Source organism: Littorina saxatilis, linkage group LG17 (assembly GCF_037325665.1).
Source record: "Littorina saxatilis isolate snail1 linkage group LG17, US_GU_Lsax_2.0, whole genome shotgun sequence".
In the NCBI taxonomy this organism is placed as follows: domain Eukaryota; kingdom Metazoa; phylum Mollusca; class Gastropoda; order Littorinimorpha; family Littorinidae; genus Littorina; species Littorina saxatilis.
In genome coordinates, this window is record NC_090261.1 from 14,024,773 (window position 1) to 14,043,409 (window position 18,637).

An 18,637-nucleotide genomic window follows, 5' to 3' on the forward strand; every position below is an offset into this window, starting at 1 on the left:
TTCTGAGTGGCCGTAATGGGCAACTGGTCATTAAATGGACGCGGTCATCAAGACAGGTTGGACTGTAGTTTTGAAACTAGACAAAGTAAACCGCACAGTTTCAGAGGATTTGACCTGTAAAATAAAATTAATGTGGATGCACAGATTTCCACATGTGTTTTAAAAGTGCAGGCTACAGGAAAAGAGTACAAATAAGTCATGAAAAGCCTTTATACCTGTGGAAAGGCCCGGGAACAACTTCTCCATGTGTACAGCATCACAGCATATTCTTCTCCCTCCTCCAGCAACAAGTTCTGAAAAACAAATCAACATCATCAAGCCTGAGGAATAATTTCTAACACAAGGATAATACAAAAAGTGCACAGAGTCAAAATTATGTGATAAATAGTACATGTAACAATATTGAAGTAACTCGAGCCAAAGACAAAACATCCATGCGTTCAGCATCTAAATAGTGTAATACAACTCTAAAATAAGAAGGTGCACACACACACACACACACACACACACACACACACACACACAGCTTTAGCTGGTTGTCTTGCACTTCTTCTTTACCATAAAGAATACAATACCCACAAACAAAACAATGCCAACTTACAAGGTCTGCCTGCACAGTAGCCTGCTCAATGTACTTGGCCTGAGCACACACAAAAGCCGCCCTGTCTGTAAAGTTGCTGTCAAGATTTGCACCATAATGCAGCGGCTCGTTGACAGCCTCAATGACAGGCTGTTCATCTTGCAGCATGAATTCATCCAACGCATCCACATTTTCCAGCGCACTGGTGAGGTCCACTTTCTCCATCTTTTCCACCTCCATGGTGAATACTGTTAGTTCACTGCTTTTTAGCTTAATGTGATAACATCCAAAGTTCTTGCTGTTATAGTCTTGTAGACCTTGGGGTCCTTGCCTTCGGATGACCACAGGTTACTTGGATCATTCCTCTGGCTTGTAAATAGTTTGCTTGTTACGCTGACTGATCCTGCACACACATACAACAGAGAATTAGATGACGAACACAAGCAAAATTCTACAAATCACATTTAAAAATGTGCTAAAAACAAAATCACAACTAACTATACAGGGGAAAGGAGGGGGAGGGGGGGGGGGTGGTACTAAAGAATGAGTGTCGACGTTCATTAGGAATATAACCTATCTTTTATGCAGATTACAAAAATCTGCATTATTGTGAACAGCTATATAAATTATAATCAGAGTGGAATCTTCTTGAACGGCTATGATGCTGATACAAGTTTTATATGATCATAAACCAGTTCTCGAGAAAAACAAATCATTAAATGTAGCCCTGAGATTGAAGCAGAAGAAAACAATTAATATGAAAGTTGACACATGTATAACGGCCATGGCTCAGATTTGGTGTCGAAAAGTGTGACACAAAGCGATTTACTGATAATATGACTTGTATAGGACATAGCTCGATGAGACAAAGATAACAATTCAAACAACACAAGTTTCAGAAAAATCGGACCTTTATTGGGCACATAGTCGACAAAAGAGTGCGCATGTGCTGTTCATAACATTTACACCATGTCACAAATTTAAAGTGTTGATTTAGAGAAAACAGATGACACAGCATGAAAAATCTTTCTTTATTTGGTGTTTAACATCGTTTTCAACCACGCAGGTTATATCGCGACGGGGAAAGAGGGGGGGGGGGGGGGGGGGGGGGGGGGGGGGGAGAGATGGGATAGAGCCACTTGTTAATAGTTTCTTGTTCACAAAAGCACTAATCAAAAAATACAGCATGAAAAATACAAGTTGTACTGGGTAAGAAACCCTCAAATGAAACGGCCTGTATAGTACCGGAACGAAGTTCAAGACACAAACTTAGAAATTATGAAGTCTAGTTATGCAGTTCATAACCTTACAACAATGTGAGGGTACTCAGATATATATATAAGACTAAAACTCAATGTTCTTCTGAGAAAATAAAAAGGGAATTGGTATAAAGAAAGCTACAAATGGAAGTAAAAAAACTTCTGAGGGGTACCACATGCAAATCTAGGTATAAAAGTCTCATAAAGCCTCATGTAACAAACATTGTGAATTTTTAAGCACAAAAACAGGAAAACCTGACAAAAGCCAGACATCAGATAGTGAGTTAACTGAAATAATTATTAGGTCAACTGACATAAATAATCATATTGTCAACAACCAGTCAAAAATGAAGTTAAAAACTTAACACAGGCCCAAAAATAAGTTATTACCTTTTTCTTGTTCATAACTTTACACCATGACATAGTTACAGTTTACTACAAGCAGCCAAATGGTGCAGAACTTGGAAACATTACACATGTCCAGAAGACATGCGCTAAAGACAATAATCCAATTGAATATTTTGTAACTTTAAGTGCTCAGCTATCATTCTATATCACTGAGTTCATTGAACACATAAAAATGTCCAATCTAATGAAAAGGTTTGCTTTTTGAAGCGCATTCATTAATTTCCTTCTTTTTTTTTTATAACGAAAGTGTGTTGTGGAACTTTGCCAGTTCACAAAATAAAAAAAAGGCAAAAGCTATACGCACTCAGAGTGTATACAGGATCGATGAGTCTGTATACACTCCGGCAATAAAAAGCTCTGTTACAAATCTGTAGCCAATGAAATGCCCCCTAACAAGTCGTTAGGAGCGGCCAATGAAAAATCAGTCTGACGAATGGACTTCCGCAATCTCTTTTTCGGAGTGTCGAGAGTTGGCAAATTATGTACATTCAGTGATTCACATAGTATACAACCGTTTCTAGGTCGATACACACTCCAAGTGTGTTCCAAACTTCGACAATAAACTGCCATGAAGCATCAGTTCCGTGAGTGTGTGTGTTTGTTTTTGTCTGTTCCCAGCGTACTCTGAATCTGATAGCATGAATCGAAAGTGAAGCGTACCTTCGCAAAAAGGCGTCGAATGACGCTCCGAGTGTTGATGCGGTTCAGTGTCGAAAATGTAATCTACGTTACAGCAAAGGCCGTGCAACAACAGATTGTTTCGTTTCTTTGTACTCTTATAAGGCCTAAAAAAAAAATAGGTGTGGTTACGGTAACCCGACCTACCCTATTTTTAGGGGCCGACCCTATAACTTTTTTTTACATTTGTCAAAAACAAAAACAAAAAAAACCAAAAAAACAAGAAAACGAGTGCAGAAAACGCAATGAAAGCGAAAGCGCTCGAGTCGCACACTTATTTCCCTGTCAAGTAGGTTTAATTTGTACACATTAGAAAAAAAGTTTTAAAAAAAAAGTGATTGCCTACCTTCCTACCCTATTTTTTGGGGCTATGTTACCTTAACCACACCTTTTTTTTTTTGGCCTAATCAACTGCTCTGCGTTCCTATCGCAAAGTGGTGTCGAATGGCAAATTCGCTTCGCAACCAGATGTTAAAGCCGGAGTGTATACAAGATTCTGACTCCTGTATACACTCCGAGTACGCATAGCCAGTGCCTACAAAAAAATAAGCTAAAAAAAAACAAAGATAAAAAAAAACTTTAAAAGAGCAAAGGCTCAATTTCTGTGACTACCAGTTGCAAAGTAAATCATTTTCAACAAAAATCAAATTGAGCAAGACGAAGATATCTTCCCACTTCCCTACTGATTGTTTATCTTCCGGAATAGTAACCGATAATCGCTTCCTGCCAGAATGCCGTAATACGTGTAAGATCCCGGAACTACTTCCTTGTTTATGTGCTATAGATAACACGAGAAAGCACAATCACACAGATACAGGGAAGTTATCAGCCAAGTCTCTCGTGTTTTATCTGTGCATGCAGCATTCATATGTCGTGCACTGGCCGTTTTATGACAAGTTTAGCAGTCTTTCAGAAGTTGCAGGCACTTACCATTTCTAAAGCTTCAGCCATAGCGACTACTTCAGCTGTGAGAATTACGTCCCCTTGGGCAAGTTCCAGCTTTTGTTTTACCCAGATGTTGTTTTTATCAAAAGTTTTAAAAAAACAGCAACACAAAACAAATGAGAAGAACAAGATATCAAAACATTTCCTTTTATGTCTTCGCATTTTCCTCTATCATTATTTAAAAGTGTTAATGTTGTGTAGGTTTTAATTCTTCTGTTAAAGACAAACGGACCTTATCATTCCTTATCCGATGCAAACTTTTAGTTTTCTATCGTCTCGCAACACAATTGTTTACAAATGGCGGTAGATATTCCCAGGAAAGAGTATGAGCTGAAATAGAACGAGAAAACTAAGACGTGAGTTGATATGCACTGAACGAATCGGTCAAAATTGGCTTCAAATGGTATTTGCACTCAAAGTTGTATTATGCTTTCATTCGAGCAGGGATTGGTATAAACTGACGGTTTAATGCTGATTAGTAGTTTCTTGTGAACGTGCTTGCCATGGCCTGTGATTCCAAATCTAATTCAGTGTGTCAGCAAAAAAACAAAAAAACCTCTCCTTATCGATCACCACAGTTGGAGAATTGCACCTCATGCACAGAGGTGGTTGTTCATCAAATACCCATTTTAGTTACTACTGATGTTGCTTGATGGACGTTTGATCAAATCAGAGTAGATTGTTTTTGGTTTTTCTTTTTAATTTTAATCCAGATGTCCTTTCTTGCTTGCATTCACGGTTTGTTCCTTATGATTACAGTCCATCAGATCTACTTTTGTCTCCAGTAATTCAGTTTCTGCAAAACATATTATATATTGCCTTTCTTATCTAAAGAACAGTTTCTGCAGGAACAAAAATCCAAACAGCAATTTAATTATATATATATATTTCTTCCAGAGCAAAATGTCCAGCCAGTCCAGTCGGTCATCCACCCCAACATCAGGGCTGTCCAAGCTGCCGCCTATCATCACTAATGAGGTGGACAGGGAGTTTCTGTACGAGCTGAACGGCTTCATTGATCGTGAGCTGAGTAAGATCAACCCTCAGAGTGAGGAACAACGATACCTGGTCTACAAAGCTGTGTTTAACAAGGTAAGTCAACGTGTCTCTGCATACAAGGTGAAACGATGTTCTAGCAAGAGAATAAGAAGAATGTGGGAAAGAAGAAAGAGAGAAGAAAAGAGATAAGCAGATTTGTTTCTCACTTTTAGAGCATGCAATTGTTTATAAGTTTATAAACTTTCATTTCATGCAGAAATAAGACTCTGGAATCTTTAGATGAAACTCTTTGGCATGTATGCCACTGGATATACCACACCTGTCTAAATATTTGTTGTGTGTAATCAGCATTCAGCAACAGCATATTCTTTTCTTCTTAAGATTACTTTCTGTATAAGACTGATGGAAAAATAAGACAGATGGGAAAATAAGACAGATGGAAAAGTTCGAAGGAAAAGAAACATCCAACATGTTCACAGTTAAGCGAGTTCAGTCATCATTCATTTCAGAGGGAAATATCATAATTTATGCTTGCAGGTGATTGAACATGTCACAGCCTACAAAAGTCTGCTGACATCAATCAAGAAGGAGTATGAAGACACAATTGAAACCATTCGCACAGGGCAGCGGGAGGCGGTGTTTCTGCAGGGGAAGCTGAAGGCTATGGCATCAGAGCCTTCCACTCTCAGAAACTACAATAAACGCTCAGATGAACTGGAAGAGAGGTTAGTGGTAATCATTTTGTCTGAAACCCTGAGTTCAGTTAGGCTTGTAGAATAATAATGCAGAATCCTTAATAATCCTCCCATGCTCCAGACTTTCCTTGCCCTGTATCTTCTACCCTCACTTCTATCCTCCTCCTGCCTGCATCTCACCCTCAACAACTGTTTTGATAAGTCATTCTCTAACCCCAACCTAACCTCTGCGCGTGTGTGTGTGTGTGTGTTCATATACCCATGCAACTTATTCTAGAAAGAAATCACCACCAGACAACCCCAGCAATTGCAAAAAAATAGCATGTTGGCTTTATCTTTCTAACATGAAAGATCAACACTAATATTTATTTTACGAGTACAATTTGTTTCTATCTTGAAGGCGGTACACATACATGCATCATGTAAAAACATGAATGTCCAGTCTGCATCAACAGGAATATTTCATTTATTTGTTAATGCATTCATTCAGGATTACCATTGTGAGGAAGGACAATGACAGAATTCAGAAGGAGCTGTATGAGCTGAAAGCAGAGCATGCTGAGAGGGAGAAGAAGCCAGAAACCAAGGAGCCTCCAAAACGTGAACTGAAGAAGGATCATAGGAGGATTCCAGGTGGTGTTATCCACTTTACTTTGTATTTACGACTTACTGGACATTATGTCTTTGCAAAGTTCAAAATAAATTATACAAGAGTTGTGCTGCAGTGCAGTTACTTGTTCAAAAAATGGTATTTGAAAAAAAGGGTTTCTTCCATACTTACAATATATGACGGATTGACTGAAACTGATGGATGGATAGGCAGATGGCGGATGGCTTGATTTATTGATTGATTGCTTGTTTAATTGTTTGCTTGATTGGTTGAATGATTGATTAAGGAGGGAGGTGAGCAGACTGGTTGTATGTAATAAATTCATAAATTTACTGATTTTCTTTTCTTCTTGCAGGTTTGACGTTAGAAGAATCCACTGACCTGTCCGTGCTGCACAAGAAAAATGATCGCCTGGAAAGGACACTCAAAGAACTCAACATCAGTCTCAAGACACGTTTTTTGCCAAAAACCCAGAAGCTGCAATTGAAGGACAGTTTGGATAACAAGGTTAGGTCTTGTTGTAATTTTCATCTCAACATTTTTTGTTTGTTTGTTTGGACTTGTTTGTTTGTTTGATTTACGAGTTGCTTCTGAATCAGTCAGATAAATTTATTATCACTTGTAGCAGCTGAAGCAGTATTCATTTTGTCATGCATGTCAGCTGCAACAACTCATTTGTTACTATTCAGAATCAGCTGTAAGCTTTGTAAGATCATAATTGTACCTGTGGGGTATTGTACATTGTACAGGACATTGAACAGTTTTGTTGGCACATCCACCCTATTAGTTTTATATCACCCTGTGGGCATTATCATCTGGTCTGATAACGTGAAGTACCCCAATCAGCTACTGTGGCAGGTCCACCTTTTATATCACCTGTTTTACTTGCTCTGTGTAGGTGGAGTATCGTGACAAGCTGCTGTGGCAGAGCCAGGTGTACAAAGCGCGAGGTCAGCGACTAAAGATTGCTCTGGAAGCAGCCCAGGCCTACAACCGTGTCAAACCTCCGCACCAGACTGTCGGCGACGCTGTCATGCTGGCCTTTCAGCATGCTATGGGGGCTGCTGAGAAAGGTGTGTGTCAGGTTTTGTAGCACAGTGGGTTAAAATGGATGGATGTATGGTGCTTGAAGCGTGTACGTGTTGTATGATAGAGAACTTAGTCATTTAAGAGACTGAGAATGTGTTTATCTCAGGCCTCGGTTGATTGTCCGATAGTTTTGGCATTTAGGTCTTTTGACAGAACAAGTTTTATGTAGCCAGGACACTTGGACCTATAGATATTTTCAATCCAGGTCGAACTGACCTATTGTCCTCTGAGGCTGGGAACAACACGGAGAATGAGAAATGTTTTGTTCGGCTTTCGTCTGGTATCTCATGCCACTAATGGCCTTAGTTGCCATGAGGACATAAAACTCAATTCTATGAGACTTTTTGTTGTGTGGAATGGGTTGAAGATGCGACTTTGCATGTTCAAAATGGTGTTCTACCACAGGTTAATTGTCCTTGGATGGTCCGTCACACATCTGAAATCAAGAGAAACCAGAAAAGAGAGAAAAAGGATGATGACAAAATTATAAAGAATTTCATGAAGTTACAAAAAATCACCCAAGTTCCACAGTGTATATATATAGGTCTGTAGAAATTCAAAGTTGGAAGTAAAAATATCTTTACTATATATATATCTGTAGGAAAATACTTAAATACATCTGTTATGATTTAATTTTAACTCCAATCACAGAACAAGCAGCAGCAGCGGCAGCAGGAGAGCAAGGGGACAACGCAGCCTCAGAAACGACACAGTCCAGCACCTTTGAGGATGACGACCCAAACAAGGAGAAAGAGGCAGAGATGATGCTGGAATACATTGAGAAGTTTAACGAACTCTTTGAAGACAACAAGTTTGAGGAAGCCGCCATCCATGCTGCCAACAGTCCCAAAGGAATTCTTAGGACACAGGCGACACTTGCCAAGTTCAGAGGTACGTTCTGATCAGTACGCTTTTAATACTTGTGCAGAATGTATAATAAAGCAGTGGTTGACACAACAAAATGTGGTGCCTTTAAAGTGAGGTCCCTTTGATAAGACAACATCTCCCAATAAACCTTTTTTTATTGTCCCTAATGGACTTTACCATAATGCATATACATATACGAACCAAGAAAGGATGCCTGCAAAAAAACAACTTCAGGTAGGGTGAATGATGCCATATCATCACAGATGCAAGGATATTCTACAGTCACTGGCATTTTCATGAGCACCTTGACATGCTCAAAACTTCTGAATACTGCTTTAAGGACCACTTGCTCTTCCTCTTCTTCTTCTTTTCGTTTGCTAAGACCACTTGCATTTCTTGTACGTTGTGTTGTTTTGCCACATTGCTTGAAATGTAGCAAGCACCAGCAAAGACACATCAGATAGTTCCTACCCATTTACCTAAAGCAGATCCTAATGTATGTTGTAAAGTGGTTTGTTTTTGAGTGTTTTTTCCTGCATATAGGTATTAGAGTGTCTGTTCTTTTCAGTAATTTTTGTGCATTTTTTTCAACAGATGTCAAGGCAGGCTACCAAGGCAGATCACCCCTTCTTGCGTTCTGTGATGCTATGATGTCATCAGTGAAAACAGCGGCCAACAAACCCAATGAAGGCTTGTCGCTGGACTGTGCTAAGGCAGGACTGAATGAGAACCGTCTGGACCTTATCTATCACTGGCTTACACAGGACAAGTACGAGAACTGTTCTTGTTTTTTCTTGAGATCTTTCTTTTGGCTTGCGTTTAGTTTTTAATTTGTCTTATATAGCCAAATTTAATATTTATTACATGATCTGCAACAATATTTGACTCGCAATTTTGTTTTGCTTATATACAGATTGTTTTTGAAAGAAGAATGAAGAAGATCAAAGTAAATGTTTGGTGGAGATAGTAACTATCTGTTGAGGATGTTGTTGTTGTTCAATCATTTCTGCATGCTCTTTTTACAATTGCTTTTCACTTATCAGATGGGTTTTGCAACCGAGTGCAATGGTTAGGTCTGTCAAATAACCTTTCCAGCACAGAGTGGGTAAAAGACTGACATACTTTGAATATGACCCATTATTTGTTTGATACAGCCTTGTACTGATTTCGTCAAAAGTTTGTGAACATACCAGTTAGCACAATGATCTTCATTATTTTCATTGTTCGCTTTGCCTACCAGACTGACCACATCGGTGGAAATGGGCCAGATAATCCGCGACCACTGTTCCTGCAAAGTGCCCTGCATGTGCGGGTGCCAGGCCCTCGCCCAAAACGTCTTCCTGCGCCAGCGAGTGCACCCAGAGGCCATGCTGTGCTTGCTGAAACAGGGCAAAGTCCACATGGCCGTGCAGTACGGGCAGAGCAAAGGGGCCTTGGAGCAGGACGTTCTCCTGAACCTACTGAAGCAGTGTCCGTCTGTGCAGCTGGTTGAGGTCGTACTGAAGGAGGAGGAATCCAAGTCTTCCAGTGGAGGAGGGGGAAGAGGGGTGAGGACTCTGCTTCCCATGGGGTTGGTGTTAACCACGCTGTGCGACATCGGGCAGTGGGAGTTGGGCAAAGGCTGGCTGCAGAGATTGGTGTACAGTGGGCCCCTGAAAACAGGTGGGTGTCGTTTCGTGCTACTTTGTAATCAGTGCTTTTCTTCAACTTTTGAGCTTAAGATTCATTGCGTTTGAAAACGAAAAATATTGCCACAAAAAAATTATACAAATAGTAATTCCTTTAATCTGAAGATGTTTTGTTTGTAGCTGTGGATGCAATTTTTTTTTTTTCAGACACGACTAACATTGATTTGTTATGAAGAGTATATGGTTAGAGGGCGCTCAGCTGTAGACCTGAAATCAAAGGAGCTAATAGCCTAATGTCAGATCTTATCTACCTACATCTATGTGATTTTATCAATTATTCTTAATTTCTATTTTTTTTAACACCAGGTGCAATGCCGCGTGGAGACACACTGCATAAGCTGGTGTCCAGTGATGACGTGACCACACACAGACAGTGGATGGACGTGGTCAAACGACTGCAGGACGATGGACACAAGGAGCTGAGCCTGCAATTGCTGGCTGTGGTTACCGTGGCAACATCCATGAGGCAGGCTCTGGCGGTTTTTCATGATAAGGTGGACATGCCTGGAGATGCCCTGAATTAAAGCTGGTGTGATCAATATGAAATAAAAGCTTGTGTGATGAGGCATGATCTGTCGGTTCTTCTGGATAACTTGGACCTACCTAGAGATGCCCTGAACTAAAGCTGAAGTGACAGAGAGAAAGCTTGTGTGATAAGGCCGATATGATGGACAGAAAAACTGAACCTGGTATGATACACACAAAGTTAATAGTTTGCATTCCAGTGATGTTAATTTGTAAAAAAACAAATGTGATAAGGACAGGGATTCATTCAAAAGGCATCTGAGCTATTACTGTGCCAGTAAAGCAACTCCATGCAGTTGTTGTGTTTGCTTTTTTTCTGATAACCTGAACCTGAAGTATAAGTATGGTTTTACTGTGATATTATGATTTATTTTTGTTACTAAAAAAGAAAACAATCCTTTTTGTGACACTGTTTCTTTAATGAGGTGCATGCCTCTGAAAAAGTTTGGTCTGGAAGAAGTGGGTGCAGTTGCATGGCATGCGCAAATGTTATCTGTTGTCTGGTAAATATATAAATTAAATATGTGAATGAAACAATATGTTGAGTAGGCATGTTGATATACGAGAGTACATGAACACATTCAGGTCTTACTTGTATTACTTGTATCAACACCTTGGTATTTTCTTTGGCAAGCTTTCTGAGTCAATTATTTCTCTTGCCCTATACAGTACTCCTTACTCTATCATTTTGTTCGGTCCTATCTTCTCTTGTAGCAGCATGCTACCTGCTTTGTCTCCTTCTCTGGCACAAACATGTACATGCTACATCGCGAGTATATCTGCATGTACACTATTCAGCACACACACACACATTCTCTCCCTCTATCTCCATAAGATTTAAGAAAGGTGCATGGTTTTTGACTGGGGCAAACTCAGTGGTCCCACAGACCAATTTCACAGCATACCTTCACAACATGGTATAATGGAAAATTTCCTAAATAAATTTTCATTTAATTAATATACTTACCCGAATCACATTAGCATTGAGTCACCTGAGATGCTTATCACTGAAAAACGCTTACCCGGCTAAAGAATTTAAAGGGAAGCAACCCCATCACCAAAACGAAAGTGAAAGTAGCTTTGGTAATGGGCCAGCACACCGGGAGTTACCTCCCATACGGGTGTATGCCACGTCACTTCCTCTAGGAACACGTGCCTATTCTCATACGGCTTTAAAAAATCTTAAAACCATAAGCGGGGCAGGTGGGAGGGAATACAGTATGTGATTCGGGTAAGTATATTAATTAAATGAAAATTTATTTAGGAAATTTTCCATTAAATATCATATTCTTACTCCGAATCACATTAGCAGATAACATCAACAAGGCGGTGGGCTAGAAATGAATCAAAACTCACCATCAAGTTCTGGACAGGAACTGGCCTGCTGCTATGAGCGCTGGAAGGCCTCTGGAGCCATCCTGTCGAAGAGCTGTGACGTCCCGAAGATAAAAGTTTATAAAAACATCTTCGGAACGCCAATACGCAGTTGTCAGCACCTCCTCTAGACGTCTGGAGCGCAGAACTGCCAGAGAGGATGCCCACGCCCTCGTTTCATGGGCTCGGGCCGAGTCAAGTGGCAAGGAGGGCATAACCCCCCCCCTCTTTGTGCGACTCCACTCATAAGCCTGCTTGATGAGCGAGGACACCCACCGGGCCAACGTTACCTTCGACAAATCTTTCTCGCGCCTAGTAAGGAGAGAGATAAACAACAACTTCTGAGAACTAGACCGAATCGGCTGAGTCCGGGCTAAGTACAGACGAAGTGCCCTCACAGGGCAATTGACCGAATCGGGGTCATCCGGGGCCAACGCGCTGGTCAGAGCCTTAACTCTAACCAGCGGAGAGGCCTGCCCCGGAGACTGATTCTTGGCCAGGAAATCAGGCCGGAAACGCAAAGATGCGGAACCGTCCGGCTCAAAGGAGATATCTCCAGGCTGACCCGACAGGGCGTGGACCTCGCTACCCCGTCGGGCCGTAGCCAACAAAAGGAGAAACAGCGCTTTGCGAGTGACATTGAACAGACTGGCCTCGCTTAAAGGCTCAAAATCCGCAGAACGAAGGAATTCCAGGATTAAAAACAAGTCCCACTTGGGAGCGGGCAAACGAGCTTTAGCTTCCTTAAGAGCAGCCCCTTTAATGACTGCAGCTATAACGCCCCCGACTCGAACAGAACGACCAATCTGCTTAAGAGTCGCCGAGATAGCGGAGCGCCGGACCCTCAACGAGGAGACTGAGGCGCCCTGCGAAGACATGAAAGAGAGGTGGTTAGCGACCTGAATAGAGCGCGGAGCCACCGAACTCACCCCTCTAGCTGAACACCAGGCAGTCCATGCCTTCCAGTGGGAAGCATAAACTGAAGAGGTGGACGCTCTATGCGAGCGAGCCACCAAGTCCAGAGTCAAAGACGACGCCCCAGAGCGCTTCAGCGAGTCCCGAACAACTTCCACACGTGAAGCTTCAGAAGACTGGGCTCCTCGTGTGGAATGCCTGTTCGGGGCTGCACTAGTTCCCCTCGCACGAGTGCGAGAGGAATGGGGGGCCCTAGGGTGAGCCGAAGAAGATCTGGAAACCAGACCTGCGACGGCCACAGAGGAGCGACCAGAAGAAGAAGGGCCGGCTCCTCCATCTCCGCTTTCCGGATTACTCGGCTGAGTAACGGAAAGGGAGGAAAGGCGTACGCCTCCAGACCCGTCCAGGGAAAGTCCAGAGCGTTCACTCGCCATGCCTGAGGGTCCGGGAATGGCGAGACGAACACCGGAAGCCTCTTTGAGTACCTTGTGGCAAAAAGGTCCACCAGAGGCTTTTGGACCTGGGCCCAAAGGCGAAGCAGTGCCCCGTGAGTGATCGTCCACTCCGACTGAAGCACTGTACCGGAACGACTGAGCGCATCCGCCAAAGTGTTCAGCCTCCCTGGAAGGTACCTGGCCGAGATCGTGATATGATGCTGAAAGCACCACACCAGGATCTCGCAAGCCCTCTCCGAGAGAGACGGGGACCGCGAGCCTCCCTGCTTGTTGATGTACGCCGCCACTGTCATGTTGTCTGTAAACAGACGAACATGTTTGGCGTACAGGGAGGGCAGAAACTTGGCCAGAGCTAGAGCAACTGCCTCTAGCTCCAGCAAGTTGATGTGCCACAAGGACTGCTCCGTTGTCCACAGACCGGAAGTAGTCTGAAGATCTGTATGTGCCCCCCAACCCTCCCTGGACGCATCTGTAAAGAGGTCCAGGTCGGGGAGGGGCACGACGATCGGAACACCTCTGCAGACCCACTCCGTGTCCAACCACGGAAGGGTCGCAGACTGGAACCATCCCTGCAAAGGGATGAGGGCGTCCCAGTCCACCAGAGGAGAGTCCACAAACGGCTTCAGCGCGAACTGAAGCGGACGTTTGTGGACCCGGCCCAGTGAAACCAGAAGAGCCATAGACTCCATCTGCCCCAAGATGGAGGCAAGCGAGCGGATGGAAGCCATCAGGAGAGGTAAAGTGGAGCGAATCTGAGCTTGGAGCTTGTCCACCCTTCTCTGAGAAGGCTGGACAGTCCAAGCGACCGTGTCGAAAGACATCCCCAGATAAGTGAATGTCTGTGACGGGGTCAGCTCCGACTTTACCCGGTTGATCGAGAACCCCAACGAGTTGGATTCTCGAAGAACCGTCAGGGTATCCTGCGAACAGCCGCTCTGGGACTGGTTCATGATGAGCCAGTCGTCCAGATAAGCCCGCAGACGGATACCCTGGGACCTCACCAGTGCACAGACCTGTCTCACCACCATGGTGAAAATCCATGGTGCGAGAGACAGCCCGAAAGGGAGTGCGCGAAACTGGTAGATCTGATCTCCCCACCGGAAACGAAGCCATTTCCGGTCGGCCGGATGCATAAGAATGTGAAAGTATGCGTCCGTGAGATCGATCGAGGTCACCCAGTCTCCTGGGCGGAGAGAGTCTCGGACAGAGGCTGGCGTCTCCATCTTGAATTTTATCACCCTCAAGAAAGTATTGAGGAGAGATAAATCCAACACGGGACGCCATCCTCCTGATGCTTTGGGAACAGCGAACAGACGCCCGTAAAATCCCAGGGAGCTGTGGACCCGAACTCTCTCCACCGCGCCCTTCTGCTCCAGGGAGGCAATTTCCGACTGCAAGACGGAACGTGCTTCCTGCGAGAAGGGGGGCTTGAACCGCGGAGGCACTCGGGTAAGAGGCGCCTTTTCCTCCCGCCAGAGTAGACGGAAGCCCGATCTCACCACTCCCACAATCCATTGGCTGTCTACTACCGACATCCAACGAGAAAGTGCCCGGGAGGGGCCTCCCGCCATCACCAAGGTGGAGGGCGGGAGGGAGGTGAGATCGGGAGCGCTTCATTGGGGGTGTGGCTTACTTCCAGAGCCGCCACGCCCCCTCCCCGATGCCGTCCTCTTCTTCCCACCACGAGCGGCCGGCGGAGCCTGCCGCTTCTGAGCTGGCTTGGGGTTAGACGATGTCTGAGCCTGCTTCTGTTTAGAAGGCTGAGACTGTTTCACCCCCTTCAGAGTGTAGTCAAGGAACTGACTGTCCTTGTTTGACTGAATCTCCTTCTGTCTGGCATCCAGTGCCAGCGGACAGAAGAGAGACTCCTCTGAGACCGGGGAGACTCTCAAGGTCTCCCTAGTAGCCAGCTCCGTGAATTGGGACTGCGAGAGGAAGAGATCCCTCCTGCAGAGTACCGCTTGGGTGTACTGCAGGGAGGAAAGACGCAATTGTTCCTCATTGACCTTGGCCAATGCGGTCAAAAGCGCAGAGACATCGTCCGCATTCTGTTCTTCACTGAGAGTGAAAGGAACCAGCGAATCGGTCAATGCCCGAGACAGAGCCCGAACGAGAGTCTCCGCAATGGAGGACAGTTCGATCTGCCGACGTCCAACCTCCTCAGCAGAGAGGAGGGAAGCCTCGGAAACCGGCAAAACCGAATCACGCTTGATCGGTTTAGTCAGAAGAGGCAGCAATTCCCGGGAAACCGGAAGGGTAGCCCTAGGGAGTGCAAAAGACGCCAGCCAACTCTGGCTCTGATTGGGCATGCCAAGCTTCCTATTGGCCGTAGGCACGAAGGAAGAGGCTTGGGCAGCTGAAGCCACCCACTGCTGAGCTGATTCCGGAACTGGACCAAAAGGAAGCAGTAACGGAACAGGCACTGGCCGAATACCACTCCCCGCATGTGCTGGACGAACCAGTGAATGCGAAAGTTGGTAAGCCACTGACGGAGACTCGGCGAACCGGAAGGAAGAAACATCTTCCTGTGCCGGCCGGAAGTCCGCCATGGCAGAAGGAACGAATGATGCGGAAGAGTCCGCAGCCACCACCCCTTCAGGAAAATAACGAGACGTTACTTCCGCCGCGACGTCAAGAACAGCCTTGAGCTTCGACGGAAACACGCCCCGCGACTCCTCGCTGACCACTGATGGAGCATCAGAATAGTCACACGTGGAACCATGACCGAAGTCACCAGTTCCGGAAGCAGAAGCATGCTCTGGCAAACCGGAAACCGGAAAAGCCTGAGCACTAACGTCATCCTGCCGCCCAAAACCCTGTGAAGGTAAAGGGTAAGCAGGACGACCATCCGCAAAAACCGGAGCTGGATGAGCTGACGTCACTCCCCCGACTGAGTGGAGTGATGCCTGCTCAAGCCTAGGCGCTTGAAAGCCGGAAGGCACACGCTGTAATCCACTATCTGGTATCCGGAAGGAACCACCAGAAGAGGAAGAAGCGTTTCCGGCCGAAACCGGAAGTGTAGTCAACGGAACCGCAAAATGCGGAAGTGAAGACTGCACTGGTTGACTTCGCGATCCGGAAGGACCGGAAGTCAGTGAATACTCCATCCTGCCGCGACCGCCGTAGCGTGCCGGAGCGGACGGATCATCACTTCCGGCAAGTGCCGGAAATGCGGCAGTCGAAACCGACTGCCGCCGCTGTTCGATCAAGTCCGGGGCCTCGTAGGTTATCGCCGGAAATGAAAGATCAGCAAGGTATCGGTCGTGACCCGATGCGAAAGAGCTGTCCCCCGAAGGAGAACGTCCAGGCGCCTCACGAGGGCTATCGGACCAGCTCTGCTTACCAGACGACGCTGAAGAGGGAGGACGCTGCTCCAAGCCGGAAGTGGAGGACAAAGACACGGAAGCCAATGCCCGGACGTCACTGCCAGATGCCGGAAACGCCGAACTGCTGGCGACGGAACGCTGAAATTCTGCCTGCACCAAGCTGCGGATTTCCGGAACCAGTGACTTTAACAGAGAGGAAACCAACGCACCTTGTCCAGGTGCTAACAACGATGACGAAGTCTCCGATGTAGAGACAGGTGCAGAAGTAACAGTAGCGCTAGGCGCCGCAAAAGAAGCAGAAGTAGTAACAGCGCTAGGCGCCGAAATTGGTACAGCCAACAAAGTGTTATGCTCTTGGTCTGTAACAAGTAACGTTGCTTTGGAAGAGGAAGACTTAGGCTTAATTTTCCCCTTGGGGTCCGACTTGCCACGACGCTTGTCTGAATCAGACATGTTGACAACAACACGTGGCAACGCGAAATTTTTTTTTACTGAAACATAAGTCTAAATGACTGGAAAATTCAGTAAACACACGCACTAATGCGTTTACAAAATACTATAGCTAAACTTGCCCCACAAAAAGCAGAGGCACGGAGAGCTACGAACAAAGTCACACGAGCTAGAAAACTAACTCACACAACAAAATGGCGACACGCAAGACACTGACACGAACGTCAACAATACGTGGCAAAGTAAAAAGATTTACTGAAACGTAAGTCTAAACGACTGAAAACACAGTAAACACACACGCTTACGCGTCAACAAAATACTAAAGCTACACTTGCCCAAACAGAAAGAGGGCACGCAGAGCTACTAGCAAAGTCACACGAGTTAGCTAACTAACTCACACAACAAAATGGCGAAACACGCAAGTCACTGACACACAAGTCCGTAAAAAACGGACAACGTACAGTAACGAAACAGCGCAAACAACCAACAACAAACGGGAACGAGCTCACCAAACTGTAGGCAAGGCGAGCAGAAAAGCTGGGTAACGTGGCCGGCGGGTGTCACTCAAACACACAAGGTCAGCCACAGAGCGTCAAAAAGTGAACCGTCCTCTCCGAGGTGAAAAAGACGTATGAGAATAGGCACGTGTTCCTAGAGGAAGTGACGTGGCATACACCCGTATGGGAGGTAACTCCCGGTGTGCTGGCCCATTACCAAAGCTACTTTCACTTTCGTTTTGGTGATGGGGTTGCTTCCCTTTAAATTCTTTAGCCGGGTAAGCGTTTTTCAGTGATAAGCATCTCAGGTGACTCAATGCTAATGTGATTCGGAGTAAGAATATGATATTTAATGCAGAGTTTTCATCTTTCTAATTTCATGTACATGCATCGGCACAGCATCAAAATGCCTAAAGACTGCAATAGACCTTTGATGGAAGGACGCCTCTCACGAGAGGACAGGGTGTCCTTTCATCGCAGGTACCACTGAAGGTACCACCATACTAACATTTTCTGAGAAGTTTATCTACTAATAACTGTCTCTTTGACAAAGGAACAGACAAAATCAATGGTGTATTCAAAATCTATTTGATACCAGTCATTTTGAGTATAAACTAAACATATCATGATTAACACAATCACAGAGAAGAGCTGCCTGAATTATTCTTATAATTTCAAGACAGTTGAAACAGAGACAACAGATGTGTACATATGGCCATAGATATGTGTTTTTAAACAGCTATTTATATGCATACAACAAGAATATAACGCTATTTTTATGACTAAAACAACCATACTATATCTTTTCTAATACGTGTAGCTTAAGGCATGTCAAGCAAAGAACCAGTGAAATGTTCAAAGTTGTAACAGCACTCAATAATTTTAAGTCAAGAATTAAAGATTAAGTGCATCATGTTGAAAAATCTGAAAACAAAAGAGGCCAGCCCATTTAACATTTAATTTTTTAAACAAAAATGCAGCATACTTTGGTCTGTGGGGCTTTAAAATTTCTCCCACGGACTACTTTTATTTCTGTTCATGCCTATACACCAAAGCTTATTGTTCTCTTTGTCAACGTGGCCCAATTTGTGTGGATAAGATAACATTTTAAAAAAGATGGAAAATAAGGTGTGTGTTTTTTTAGCATGAAGTTGCCATTTCAACTAGTGCAATATAACAGGAAATGGATCAGAAAAAGTTAAAAATAAAAGATATTATAGGATGAGGAGAAAAAAATGGGGGTATTTATATCAGTGTAGACATGAATAACCCATTTA

The 18,637-nt window shown here is 44.4% G+C and overlaps 2 protein-coding genes across 2 annotated transcripts in view; one reads left to right on the forward strand and one right to left on the reverse strand.

Moving 5' to 3' along the window:
- The window catches only part of LOC138953856 (cytoplasmic FMR1-interacting protein 1 homolog), a 42,764-nt gene extending 38,854 nt beyond the window's left edge, over positions 1-3,910 (reverse strand). The window contains exons 1-3 of the mRNA XM_070325813.1: positions 3,856-3,910; positions 602-983; positions 216-293 (exon numbers count right to left, since the gene is read on the reverse strand). Of these exons, the coding sequence (XP_070181914.1) occupies positions 216-293; positions 602-820 (297 nt within the window). The 5' untranslated portion in view covers positions 821-983; positions 3,856-3,910. The remainder of the gene's footprint in view (positions 1-215; positions 294-601; positions 984-3,855) is intronic.
- A 219-nt stretch (positions 3,911-4,129) lies between these two features.
- On the forward strand, positions 4,130-10,880 carry LOC138953512 (clathrin heavy chain linker domain-containing protein 1-like). Its single transcript, XM_070325345.1, has 10 exons — positions 4,130-4,226; positions 4,768-4,962; positions 5,407-5,594; positions 6,055-6,197; positions 6,530-6,681; positions 7,073-7,247; positions 7,915-8,154; positions 8,725-8,899; positions 9,371-9,792; positions 10,125-10,880. The coding sequence occupies exons 2-10, from the start codon at positions 4,774-4,776 to the stop codon at positions 10,340-10,342; spliced, it is 1,902 nt and encodes a 633-aa protein (XP_070181446.1). The 5' UTR covers positions 4,130-4,226; positions 4,768-4,773; the 3' UTR covers positions 10,343-10,880.
- The last annotated feature ends 7,757 nt before the right edge of the window (positions 10,881-18,637 follow it).

Excerpts from the sequence above, each read along its gene's own strand:
- LOC138953512 (XM_070325345.1), top strand. The coding sequence starts at position 4,774 with ATGTCCAGCCAGTCCAGTCGGTCATCCACCCCAACATCAGGGCTGTCC. Across the intron at positions 4,963-5,406 it reads ACAAAGCTGTGTTTAACAAG|GTGATTGAACATGTCACAGC; the intron begins GTAAGTCAACGT and ends TTATGCTTGCAG. Across the intron at positions 8,155-8,724 it reads GACACTTGCCAAGTTCAGAG|ATGTCAAGGCAGGCTACCAA; the intron begins GTACGTTCTGAT and ends TTTTTTCAACAG.